At 48.5% G+C, this 14,172-nt stretch overlaps 1 protein-coding gene across 2 annotated transcripts in view; it reads left to right on the forward strand.

Moving 5' to 3' along the window:
* Positions 1–2,266, forward strand: part of prkcbb (protein kinase C, beta b) — a 93,957-nt gene extending 91,691 nt beyond the window's left edge. For both annotated transcript variants that reach the window (XM_035526403.1, XM_035526405.1), the window contains one exon: positions 684–2,266. In XM_035526403.1, the coding sequence (XP_035382296.1) occupies positions 684–842 (159 nt within the window). In that variant the 3' untranslated portion in view covers positions 843–2,266. The remainder of the gene's footprint in view (positions 1–683) is intronic.
* The last annotated feature ends 11,906 nt before the right edge of the window (positions 2,267–14,172 follow it).

Below are 14,172 nucleotides of genomic sequence, written 5' to 3' on the forward strand. Positions count from 1 at the left end.
TCTTAATCCGCGAGCGTCTGACTCTGCTTGGCCTGTGACAGACAGCCTGCTCATCTGACTGTGTGTGTGTTCGCGTGTGTGCATGTTTGCGTGTGTGTGTGTGCGCGTGTATACATGCATGTATGTGTGCATGTTTGTGTGTGTGCGTAGGTGCGTGCGTGTGTGTGTGCATGTTTGTGTGCGTGCGCGTGTGTGTGTGTATATTCTATTTCCTCGCTGGAAGCCCTTGAGGATGAGCTGACAGGACAGGATGGACAATGTGGAGACGTGCACAACTTTCACTATCAAACTTTTCTCTTTCAGTGTTACACTGTTTTTTCTTTCACTGTTACACTATCGCACAGTTTTCTCTTTCACTATTAGTTTTCCCTTTCACTATTACAGGGTTTTCTCTTTCGCTATCACTCTTTTCTCTTTCACTATCACACTATTAGTTTTCTCTTTCACTATTACACTATCACACTGTTTTCTCTTTGACTGTCACACTGTTTTCTCCTTCACTATTACAGTTTTCTCTTTCACTATTACATTATCAGTTTTCTTTCACTATCACATTATTACAGTTTTCTCTTTCACTATCACACTGTTTTCTCATAATCAAAGGCATTTCGCTATGATCTGTACTAAGATGTTCAACTCCAGCAAACAGTGACTGACAGCTTCTTTCCTCTCTGACATTGTAGAGAAACAGCCGAGACACGTGCAACTTTGACAGAGAGTTCACCAAGATGCCCACCGAGCTCACGCCAACCGACAAGCTCGTCATGATGAACCTGGACCAGGATGAGTTTCTGGGTTTCTCCTACACCAACCCCGAGTACATCCCCCCTTCCCAGGGCTGAGCTGGAGGACAGACACCTGCCTGCCTGCCTGTCTGTCTGTCTCTCTGTCTGTCTGTACATCCGTCTCTGTAGCTCATGGAAGCTCAGGATTCTGAGAGCTCACTAATATTACTGTACACATGATTAACCAAAGGGCTCAGCCGGACCACCTGAGAAGGAGCCACACTTTCTGACCATTAAACATCCACTGAGCGCAAGTCTTTTTGCCCCTTTTAAGAAGTCAGTATTTCCCATTTGACTTTTTCAAGATTGTTTTACGGAGCCTTGTCAACGCGCTACATGGGGTGTCACACTGATGTTCATCCGCCAGCAAATTCGGCCAGTGTGGTAAATTAAGAACAAGCATCACTAATCCCGATGACGATTTGAAAAACAACAATGCTCAATTATTTATTCGCAGTTTGTTATTGTGCTCCGGTTCAGGTTCTCTTTGAGCGTGATGCATATTGAGCTAATGTTTAATTCACTGGCTCAAGCTCGTTATGTCAGAATATGATTATTTTCCTCATGCGTGTCTCTCGACCACGATAAAGCTGAAAATATGAAAGACTTCCGTCACGCGGCTGATGTAGGAAGGAGCTACCAATGACTAAAAACGTTAAAAAGGGAACAATTTAGCTTCAGGAGTGGAGGTCAAATACAAGTTCCAGAATCCTGACGCGGCAGGATTAGATTCGGCTGAACGGAGCGAGTGTTTTGCAATACAGAATTTAAACAGTGCATAAACCTGTAACTATGCACCTAGAGAGAAATAAGATATTTCATGTTTCACTGAGTGACTTTAGTGTGTGTTTGCTTCCTTCCCTGTGATTCAAAAAGCTTAAATTAGCATGATTACAGTAGTTAGCTTATCCTCGGAGTTCAAGTCCTGGAGGCTCAGCCACACGGCTGTGACGTTCCCCAGGCGCTGGGTCCACATTAGCCACATATAGCAGCATCAGCTGAGCGCATGGCCTTTGAGTGCTGATGAATCATATGCTTTTGTTTGGAGTATAAAACATATGTAGGGACATTCTGGAACATTCTTTAGCTATCTTATCATGCTCTTCTAAAATAAACCATTAATAAGGTTTCTCATCACTACGATGCTTATAGGTTTGGTTCCCAGTAAACTGTACATTTCTGTATATTATTTAGAGGTCCAGATAAGTGCTTAAGTGTTTTTTTTTTGATGTTTGTCTGAGTATGTACATTTGTTCTAAAATGTTGTTTCAGAGACATAAGAATGCTCTCTGCTCAAAATGATGCGATATGACTTTGAGATTAGAAGCACATAAATCAATAGATGTGTCTTTCTTAGTGTTTCAATCATCCATTCCACCCCTGAGTCTACCACTCTTTTTCCCTGTAGTACAGTGTGTGTGTGTGTGTGTGCGCACGTGCGCGTGTGTATGAGAGTGAGAGAGAGTATGTGTGTGTGTCTGTGTGAGACAGAGAAAGCTTTATGTGTGTGAGAGAGAGAGAGTGTGTGTGTGTGTGTGTGTGCGCGTGCGTGCGTGCGTGTGTGTGTGTGTATGCGTGCGTACGTGTGTGTGTGTGAGAGAGAGTGTGTGTGTTTTGTGTGTGTGTGTGTGTGTGTGTGTGTGAGAGAGAGTGTGTGTGTGTTTTGTGTGTGTGTGTATGTGTGTGTGTGTGTGTGTGTGTGTGTGTGTGTGTGTGTGCAGGGGTACTGTCTCTATGGTGACGTATAGTAATTAAGTAACCTTCTTTTAACACCCTTGTGCATCTGAGCACAGACACTGTCCCATCATGTCCCACAATGCTCCTTGGCTGCATGGGGGGAACCGCTCTGGAACAGTGAAATAAATGTCAAATATCCGATGACCCAGTGAACTGAGTCACGGTGAGGGGACTCTGCCTGATTATCTGAGCAGTTTTACCTGATAAGGACACCGTTCAGATCTACAATATGGCCGACTTGCAGGAACACCGGGGAGACCCTGGAAGGACCTCTACGACCATCCTAACCACAGAACGGATGTGTTACTGTTTGTTTCTAATAAATATATTAAAAATGAACTCATCTCTTTTCTCTTTTGTGTGTGTGCCTGTGTGTAAATGAGGGTATTGTTGAAGGAGTCATTTTATCTCTAGATCTGATATGCTTTCATAATTATTGTTGTTGAGTCACAGAAGGATGCAACAACCCAACCAGTGTGGTTTCCTTCCGTCTTAAATCTTCTTACTGCAGACATGCCTGATTGCAGATTAACTGGCTACAAGATAATAATTCCAATTAATTAACAAGATTCATAATAATAACATTTTTGTATTCATATACAAAGTTTTCACTCCTGTTGGCAAGTTTATATAACAATAGTAATCAAATTCTGTGTTTAAACATGTAGCAAAAATATTTTATTTGGTAATCCTTTTCTTCTGAAGGACACTGCAAAGAAGTAACCTACTGTTTAGAAAACCCATTTAACAGGTGTTCAACTCCAGCTATCTAACATCCTGAGAACCTACCCTGACAGTGTCCAAGATAGCTAAGTGCAACTAGCTAAATCCTGAGAATTATTTCATGCCATTATAGTGAGTTCCAGTTTTTAGCCTGGTAGGATTTAAATGAACTGAACAATAGCATAACAGCTACATTTGCTTCCTCCATCGTTCCAAAGTGGAGCTCCCTCCCCCCAAACAACCTGTGTGTCTCCGCGCCTGGGGAGCAGGCCAACATATGCACATGAGATCCATAGATTAAAATATATATATATATATATATATACACAAATATAGACACAAGTGTGATAAATTAAAATTTACATTTGTAACATATCAATAAATGCCCAAGAAAATAATTTTTTTATCTACCATGAGTAAACATATTTGTTGCCGTATTTATTGGATGTTGATTGTAGTTTCTGAACCTGTTCACCAGCTGTGTGTGCAGTCACAGCTGCACACGCTGAAGAGACAGAGAAAGCTTTGTGTGTGTGTGTGTGTGTGAGAGAGAGAGAGAGAGTGTGTGTGTGTGTGTGTGCACTCCAAGGTCACGTGGGTCTTCACTGATGTCGCTCACCTGTCGTTCATCGTACATGCTGTGAACACAGAGGGGAAAGATTACCTAGAAATGAGTCCTCTCGTGGGTCCGTGTGTGTGTGTGTGTGTGTGTGTGTGTGTGTGTGAGTGAATGTCTGTCTGTCTGCGTCGTTGTGTGAGTGTGAGTGCGCGTGCACATATACGTGTCTTTGTAAGTACATGGATCCTTTGTGTTTGTGTGCACCAAAGTGTGTGCATGCTTGTGTGAGGCTATAACTGTAACTGAGGCTCAGATGAGCCTCTCTTGGCCTGGATGATGCATGTGCATTTATTGTAACAACTAATGAAATTCTTTGCCTTTTACAATAACTCATTATCTACCACTATTTTGTACCACCACTGTCTGTTTCAGTGTTATGGTCTTTTTTTATGCTGTAAAAAGCATAAAAAAGCCCACCGGGACCACACCCTCCCCTCCAGGACCACGCCCTCCTCTCCAGGACCACTCCCTCCTCTCCAGGACCACGCCCACCTCTCCAGGACCACGCCCACCTCTCCAGGACCAGCTGGTTCAGAGAGCTGACAGGCTTGTCTGAAGAGCACTGCTGCAATCACAAAGCCTTCCATATCTAAAAGCTGATTTAAGCTATCAGCTTCCCCAGCATCAAAGCCGTTCCTCCCGCGCGGGTCTACCGGGTTAGCCAAGTTACAGAAGCCCACAAAACTTTCACTTTTTTGTTTAACAAACTAAAATAAGTGGACTTTATAGTACTTTTTCGCACTGAATTAGAATTGGTTTTGAGGACTTTTCTGGCACATAAGGTTTTTAAGTGGCAGGGTAATTCAATTTTGCATTTATTATATATATTACCTATTCATTAATAAGGTTCTTATTACACTTACTACAAACTTCCTTCTAAAATGGGTCTGATCTTTGCCTATATTTGGGCTCTCCAGTGTCCAGCAGTCGTCTGCCATCACAGAGGAGATCCGATCTCCTGGATACTGCTTTTCTGTTCTGGACATTTGTCCCAGTACACAGTATAAGATACATAAGATATACGAGTATACTGGAACAAAAAAGCTATGGGTGTTAGAGAAGTTCAGACAGCATATTCATATTCAGCGTGCAAACATACATAATGAACGGGTGTTTCTGCAGGAAGAGTCATTATTCGCCGGGCCGACGTTTAATCCGCCTCTACTGCTGTTGTCCGTGCAATTACTTCTACCCAGTTTAAGCGTGCCCTGATGCCACTGTGTCGGGCCGCAGTGCTGAAGGCACACACACATCTCTGCTGGCTATTGTGTGCAGACTCCCAGTATCTGAGCTAACAGCAGCATGGGAATCTCCTGCTGGTCCCCCAGTAGACCAGCATGTGCCCCCTGCCCCCCCTTCTCTCTCTCTCTCTCTCTCTCTCTCTCTCTCTCTCTCTCTCTCTCTCCCTTCTCTTTCTTTCTCTTGCCTCCTCGTTCTCTCCCTCCCTCTCTGTTGGGTGTGATTAAACCAGTGTGAAAAGCTGTGTGTGTGATTGAGTTGCATTAGATCTCCTCCCCAGACTTTCTCCATGCTCCCTCACCTGACACACACACACACACACACACACACACACACACACACACACACACACACACACACTGACAGTTATTGATTTGAATTCATTTAGTTAGTTTTTAATTAGCTTTATTTCACATGTTTTCTAATAGTTTTCTGTCTCTAGGCCCTCTCTCAAACTCATGACACACACCAGGACACACACCACGATACACACCAGGACACACACCATGACACACACCCTGACACACAGCAGGACACACACCATGACACACACCAGGACACACACCATGACACCCACCAGGACACACACCAGGACACACACCATGACACACACCAGGACACACACCATGACACACACCAGGACACACACCAGGACACACACCAGGACACAAGCACACAGCCCACCCTTCACTCTGCAAGAACTCTTACTGTCATCAAGGAGTCTGTTCTTCATCACATGGCCTGGATCCTGGAGGATTCACTCAGCCAGACAAACACACACAGGTACAGAGCCAAGCCACTGTAATGTCTTATGAATGTAAATAGTTTAAAAGGCAATCTCCAGTTTTAATCAAATCAAACACATAAGATTGCTTAGCGCTGAAAAGGTCAGGCCTCTGAGGAGGTTCTTACAGGCAGCACAGAATGTACGCAAGACACATTCAACCTGGTGATCCCTCACAGAAGAGTGTGGGGCTGAGGAACACCACGAACTTACACTGAGTGCAGAAAAAATGGGAGTTCTGAGCTCACCAGACCTACCAGAGCTCCAACAAGAAGTAAAGCTTCCTCTCAGACAGAGGGGCTCCTCCTGTCCTCTCAAAGAGAGGGGTTGTTCCTGTCCTCTCAGACAAAAGGGTTGTTCTTCCTCGGTTGCTTTGTGAGGAAGAGCTGTTATCTGACTGTGGATTCCCCCCTTCTGCTTTCACACTTCACACTTCCAAGCTAATTCCCCACACCACACCCCAGTGAGCAGGACACTGAGATCCACAAATGACCTCAGCTGTGGGTATGTAAAGTACAGGGACTACTTAGCACTTGCTTACATTCTCTATTGTCATCTCAAATATAACTGTGCAACGTAAAGAACGAGAAAAACAATTCTCTGCGCCTTTGTGAAGGGTAATTAAACATCCAGGGTAGCAATTATCTGAGGTGGCGGAACAGCTAATTACCAGCGCCTGGTTTCTATAGAACTACAGTGCATGTCAGTATCGTGCTTCCACCAGCACATCATTAAGGAAGTGAGGCAAACATTGACAGTTCAGCATCCAGGACTGTCGAACATGGCGATGAGTTTACGAGGCACCTTAAAGTTTCACTTCAGTCGTATGTAGCACACAGCAAAAATGCTAAGAGTGCAGAAGTGCTGTTGAGAGCTCACTTCTGTTCTTCACAGAGGTACCATGAGTTGCCGGTGTGTTTCTCTGGCATTCTTCATGTTTATGTGTATGAGGCTGAGAGAGAGAGAGAGAGTGGAAGAAGCAGTGATCTCACTGGGATTACATAAGAAGGTTCACTTCCTGTGCGAACTTCCCTCTGCCTGCTTTAGTAACTCACCATCACTCTTAATCTGTTTGATCAGACCTGATCTGAATATGTCCATCTCTCTCCCCTCACTCTCTGTCTCTCTCCCTCTCTGTTGGTCTCTCTCTCTCTCCCCTCACTCTCTATCTCTCTCTCTCTCTCTCTCTCTCTGTTGGTCTCTCTCTCTTCTCCCTCACTCTCTGTCTAACTCTCTCTGTTTGTCACTCTCTCTCTCTCTCTCTCTCTCTCTCTCTCTTTCTCTGTTGGTCTCTCTCTCTCCTCCCCCACTCTCTGTCTCTCTCTCTCTCTCTCTCTCTCTCTCTCTCTCTCTCTCTCTCTCTCTTCTCCCTCACCCTCTGTCTCTCTCTCTTTCTGTTGGTCTCTCTCTCCTCCCTCATCTCTCTCTCTCTCTCTGTTGGTCTCTCTTTCTCCTCCCTCACTCTCTGTCTCTCTCTCTCTTCTCCCTCACTCTCTGTCTCACTCTCTCTGTTGGTCTCTCTCTGTCCTCTCTCTCTCTCTGTTGGTCTCTCTCTCTCCTCTCACTGTCTCTCTGTCTCTCTCTCTCTCTCTGTTGGTCTCTCTCTCTCCTCCCTCACTCTCTTTCCCCCCCCCTCATTGTTCTCTCTCTCCTCCCCGAGGTTTTCTCTCAGTCTTCCTCTTCCTTATTTCTGAGTGATCTGGGTGTCACTGGAGGTTTTTTCCCACCTGCTCTGGTTGACATTGGCCCTTTTTTCCCCAGGCCTTGTCAGAGGTGTTCCCTCTGCACCCTCACTTTACACACTCTCTCTTTTATCCTAATTCGTTTTCATCCAGTCGTGTGGTGTGTGACTTGTACACCATCTCTCGTAGACTGGGCGCGGCGTGACTTATTTACACAGTGAAGTTAGTGATCCTGGTACCCAATGGATGTGCTGTCTTGGGAATCAGGACAGTGTTCTGTCACCAGGCAGCTGAATCAAACACAGAGATAAGTTGCACTTTATGGAGAAGCTGTCTTAAAAAGACAGAGAGGCTGAGCAGGTAAACGTGAGGTTGATTCAGGGAGCTTCTCAGGAGGTCTTCAGCTACTCTTCTAGTGGTGTCTCAGTGGTTAAGGTACTTTACTAATCAGAAGGTTGCCCACCACTGTCAAGTTGCCACTGTTGGGCCCCTGAACAAAACCCTTAACCCTCAATTGCTCAAGTTGTGTTCAGTCATAATTATAAGTCGTCTTGGATAAAAGTGTCAACTAAATGCTGTAAATGTAGCAGCTTGAGCAGCAGTGGGTGGAGTCTGAAATGATCTGACAGCTGTCACTTATCAGTCTCCTCCCCCTTCTCTTCTCACATTGCCAGCCTGGCCAGTGCTGTGATGCATCACTGGTGCGTAGGCTCAGCGCTGGTTCACGTGTGACTCTAAACACGGGACCCTCCCTGATTTACAGGTGCTGTGATATTCACCCCCCACTCTGCCTGGGAGGAACCACCGAGCAAACACGTTGTTCAGGAATGAGACATGTTAAAATCTTTAGAGGAATGTTGGTTTGGGGGCAGAGGGGTGAGAGCATGTCCTCCGGGGCCTCGGCAAGCCGGCAGCACACAGAGAGACAGAGCTGTACTCTGAGGCTCTGCTTGGTTGCCAGACACACATAAATCACACTTCGGTCATGGCAGGTCCACCATATGTGCCGTTCACGCCAGCGTCCTCCCCATCTGTTCGCCCACAGCACGCCTGGTCCCACGCGTTCACTGGGGCTTGTCGTGCTACACCCGAAAAGGTGCTTCACTGTGCTGAACAATCTGCCTTTAGTTTTGCTCCTGACATCTGGCCAGTGATCAGTGACTATGTGGCCCCCATGCCCCAACCACCCCATACCCCAACCACCCCATACCCCCACCACCGCCCCCATACCCCAACCACCCCATGCCCCCACCACCCCATGCCCCAACCACCCCATACCCCAACCACCCCATACCCCAACCACCCCATACCCCCACCACCCCATACCCCAACCACCCCATGCCCCCACCACCCCATGCCCCCACCACCCCATACCCCAACCACCCCATACCCCCACCACCCCATACCCCCACCACCCCATGCCCCAACCACCCCATACCCCAACCACCCCATACCCCAACCACCCCATACCCCCACCACCCCATACCCCAACCACCCCATGCCCCCACCACCCCATGCCCCCACCACCCCATACCCCAACCACCCCATCCCCCCACCACCCCATACCCCCACCACCCCATACCCCAACCACCCATACCCCACCACCCATACCCCCACCACCCCATGCCCCAACCACCCCATACCCCAACCACCCCATACCCCCACCACCGCCCCCATACCCCAACCACCCCATGCACCCACCACCCCATGCCCCCACCACCCCATACCCCAACCACCCCATGCCCCCACCACCCCATGCCCCCACCACCCCATACACCAACCACCCCATACACCAACCACCCCATACCCCCACCACCCCATACCCCAACCACCCCATGCCCCCACCACCCCATGCCCCCACCACCCCATGCCCCAACCACCCCATACCCCAACCACCCCATGCCCCCACCACCCCATGCCCCCACCACCCCATGCCCCAACCACCCCATACCCCCACCACCCCATACACCAACCACCCCATGCACCCACCACCCCATGCCCCCACCACCCCATACCCCAACCACCCCATACACCCACCACCCCATGCCCCCACCACCCCATACCCCAACCACCCCATACCCCCACCACCGCCCCCATACCCCAACCACCCCATGCACCCACCACCCCATGCCCCCACCACCCCATGCCCCAACCACCCCATACCCCAACCACCCCATACCCCCCACCACCCCATGCCCCAACCACCCCATACCCCCACCACCGCCCCCATACCCCAACCACCCCATGCCCCAACCACCCCATACCCCAACCACCCCATACCCCCACCACCGCCCCCATACCCCCACCACCCCATGCCCCAACCACCCCATACCCCAACCACCCCATACCCCCACCACCCCATACCCCAACCACCCCATACCCCCACCACCGCCCCCATACCCCAACCACCCCATGCACCCACCACCCCATGCCCCCACCACCCCATACCCCAACCACCCCATGCCCCCACCACCCCATGCCCCCACCACCCCATGCCCCCACCACCCCATACACCAACCACCCCATACACCAACCACCCCATACACCAACCACCCCATACCCCCACCACCCCATACCCCAACCACCCCATGCCCCCACCACCCCATGCCCCCACCACCCCATGCCCCAACCACCCCATACCCCCACCACCCCATACACCAACCACCCCATACACCAACCACCCCATGCACCCACCACCCCATGCCCCCACCACCCCATACCCCAACCACCCCATGCACCCACCACCCCATGCCCCCACCACCCCATACCCCAACCACCCCATACCCCCACCACCGCCCCCATACCCCAACCACCCCATGCACCCACCACCCCATGCCCCCACCACCCCATACCCCAACCACCCCATACCCCCACCACCGCCCCCATACCCCAACCACCCCATGCACCCACCACCCCATGCCCCCACCACCCCATACCCCAACCACCCCATGCCCCCACCACCCCATGCCCCAACCACCCCATACCCCCACCACCCCATACACCAACCACCCCATACCCCCACCACCCCATACCCCAACCACCCCATACCCCCACCACCCCATACACCCACCACCCCATACCCCCACCACCCCATACCCCCACCACCCCATACCCCAACCACCCCATACCTCAACCACCCCATACCCCCACCACCCCATGCCCCAACCACCCCATACCCCAACCACCCCATACCCCCACCACCGCCCCCATACCCCAACCACCCCAGAGTTTGTGTGTACTGGATTTACATTTTTTTTACAAAAGGCTTTTTTTTGTTCTCTGGTGACATTTCCCTTCCATTAATCTCATAATTAGGTAAGTAGTTATAGAGATGGATTATACCAAAGAATGATTCTGTGACTGTCACCTAGTGCCTCCGTCAGAGCCTGAACATGTTTGCTAGCTACAGCTTGGCTTATAATATGGAATGTTCCTGAGGATAACAAGGATTATTAGTACTATTAATCTAGATAATGTGTTTTGCCTTGCTCAGTATGAAAATATAATTTTTGCTGCCCGTAACTTCCAAACATAGCCAAAGCTATTAGTAAACACGTCAGCATATTAAAAATAACTCACACTTCAGCATCAAGTCATCATGATTCCTCTGTCACTGCAGCCAAGCATTGTGAAGAAAAAAAACGATGTTCTAAACATCTTCATCGCTCTCCGGGGTTCGGTCTGTTTATACGTGTGAATATCTCATCATCACTGAAATATGGACAAACAAGGGACTTTATGGTGACCGTTTCTTCTTAGCTGTGGCTGTAAGTCACAGAGTGAAACTTTACTTGGCAGATTTGGTTGCCAGATATCAGGTGTGTAGAAACAAGGCCTGTAGACGTGACAGAACCAAGCAGTCGTGTGCGCTGACTCCTTCAGAGAAGTTCCAGCATCTCTAAACTGGGTGTCACACTTCATCTATAATGATTTGTGAACTATTGTGGTCCAGCAGAAATGTACTTGTCTAGACTTCTTTATTTATTTCTTGGCCAGTGTGTGTGGTGATGTTTTTGTTGGTCTTTTGTCAGTGTGTATGTGGTGTACTAGTTGACCTGTCAGTTAGTATGTGTGGTGTTTGTTGATCTTTTGGTGAGTGTGCGGTGATTTTGTTCTCTCAATCAGTGTGTACGGTGATGTTTTTTTGTTCATCTCATGGTCAGTGTGTGTGTGTGTGTGTAAATGTGTGTGTGTGTGTCTGTGTGTGTGTGTGTGTGTGTGTCTGTGTGTGTGTTTGTGTGTGTCTTTGTGTATGTGTGCATGTGTATATGTGCGTGTGTGTGTTTATGCGTGTGTGTGTGTGTGTGTGTGTGTGTGTGTTTGTTTGTGTATGTGTGCATGTGTCTGTATGTGTGTGTATATGTGCATGTGTGTGTATATGCATGTGTGTGTCTGTGTGTGTGTATGTGTTTGTGTGTCTTTGTGTATGTGTGCGTGTTTGTGTGTGTGTGTATATGTGCAAGTGTGTGTGTATATGCGTGTGTGTGTGTGTGTTTATGTGTATATGCGTGTGTGTGTGTGTGTGTGTGTGTGTATATGTGCGAGTGTGTGTGTATATGCGTGTGTGTGTGTGTGTTTATGTGTATATGCGTGTGTGTGTGTGTGTGTGTGTGTGTGTGTCTGTGTGTGTGTCTGTGTGTGTGTGTGTGTGTGTGTGTGTGTGTGTGTAAATCATCTTTTATTGTGTATCTGTTTCTACTCTTTGCACTGCTGACTTTCACTGCATTAATGAACGATTGTGACACAGACACCTTCCCCCGGGGATCCAAAAATAATTACTAAGATAAATCCAAAGCATTTGTGTCCTCACTTATTAATTATTACGTTCTAGTGAATATTGGGGCTAATGGTGTTCTTAAGCAGGTGTGTTGATGTTCATTATAGAGGGTGTTCTGAGGTCGTAAAGGGTGAAGTGGTTCTCTGTGGGCATGTTCAGAGTGGTGGGAGAGGCCTGTGTTCTGCTGCTGTGGACACCGCAGTGCTTCTCTGCTTGTTTCAGGGCTGGAAGGGAAACTCCTGCCCTCAAACTGGACCTGAATACTCAGCAGAACTAGGCTGAACTAGTGCTGATGACCTAGTGATGTCCAGCTGCAGATCCCGCCATATATCTCTGAGAAAGATCATTAACGTGTTACATGGGTTTCCCTACAGACTAGAACCCCAGAGTTCATGGTACATAAACCTTTATGGCACTATGGACTGATATGAACACAAGCGTCAGGTAAAGGCCAAAGGCCCACAGACACCTCGTTCTGACTCTACAGTCTCAGGTTCTTGGGGATTTCTGGTTAGATTCCACAAAACTGTCCTCATATTAGAAATAAAATATGTAATTTCACATTTCATCTATTGTTCACCTTCCCTGCTTTAGCATTTTAAAACAACATGGCAATACAAACTGGTAATACAAAGCAGTACCTACTCCACCCTTCATGTCCACAGCAGTGTGTCCTGCATACTCCACCCTTCATGTCCACAGCAGTGTGTCCTGCATACTCCACCCTTCATGTCCACAGCAGTGTGTCCTGCATACTCCACCCTTCATGTCCACAGCAGTGTGTCCTGCATGCTCCACCCTTCATGTCCACAGCAGTGTGTCCTGCATACTCCACCCTTCATGTCCACAGCAGTGTGTCCTGCATACTCCACCCTTCATGTCCACAGCAGTGTGTCCTGCATACTCCACCCTTCATGTCCACAGCAGTGTGTCCTGCATACTCCACCCTTCATGTCCACAGCAGTGTGTCCTGCATACTCCACCCTTCATGTCCACAGCAGTGTGTCCTGCATGCTCCACCCTTCATGTTTTCCAGTGTTGCCCTCCACATTCCTCCCTTTGTGACCATGCTCTGCCCTTCCCTGCTGCAGGTGAGGGCTGTCAGAGGGAATCATCCTTGCGCTGGAACAATGGGACACAAATAATTAGAATGTGAGGAAGAGCTTCCCAATGTCCCCCTCTGTCTTCCTTCCCAATCTTTTCTCCCATTTCTCTTCATTCGTATGCCATTTCTTCCGCCCCGCCCGCTAATACAATGCAGAGCGGAAGAGTGGGAGCAGTACCTGGGCTGGGGTAAAACACCACTGCCTCTCCTCCTCTGCCTCTAGTCATTTCTATGCTAATGAGACTCTCTGTAAGATAAGGCAGCCAGCGAGGGCCGCCAGCGCTGACTTTTTGATGAGCAGGACTGCTAGCTCTCTCGCCCACTCTATCTGTTCCTGCATTTATTTATCTCTCATTCATTCACTTTCATTCAGACTGTGACGTCTTGGCTGCTTGTACGGTCGTTCATCTCCTCTCTAATGACATTAGGCAGCTTGTGATGATGTTAGTCTTCATGAATAGAGTTTGATACGGAAGTTGGTGCACTCCATCCTGCCTTCAGCAGCCGGAGTTCTGTATGGGATTTTTCCTGTGTGTCATTCTCTTTAATTTATCCCGATCTCTCGCTGCCTTTGAAACCCATCAGCACTTGTGCAGACATGCCGCTAAAATACGGTGAATTATTAACGAGGATGGGAACAGGTGTCGCCACCACCTGCTCCGATGGCCGGAGTTTCCTGGTGTCCTTGGTGTCTAGAGTGAGGCATTTAATCCGCACGGAC

Source organism: Electrophorus electricus, chromosome 1, assembly GCF_013358815.1.
Source record: "Electrophorus electricus isolate fEleEle1 chromosome 1, fEleEle1.pri, whole genome shotgun sequence".
Taxonomy (NCBI): Eukaryota; Metazoa; Chordata; class Actinopteri; order Gymnotiformes; family Gymnotidae; genus Electrophorus; species Electrophorus electricus.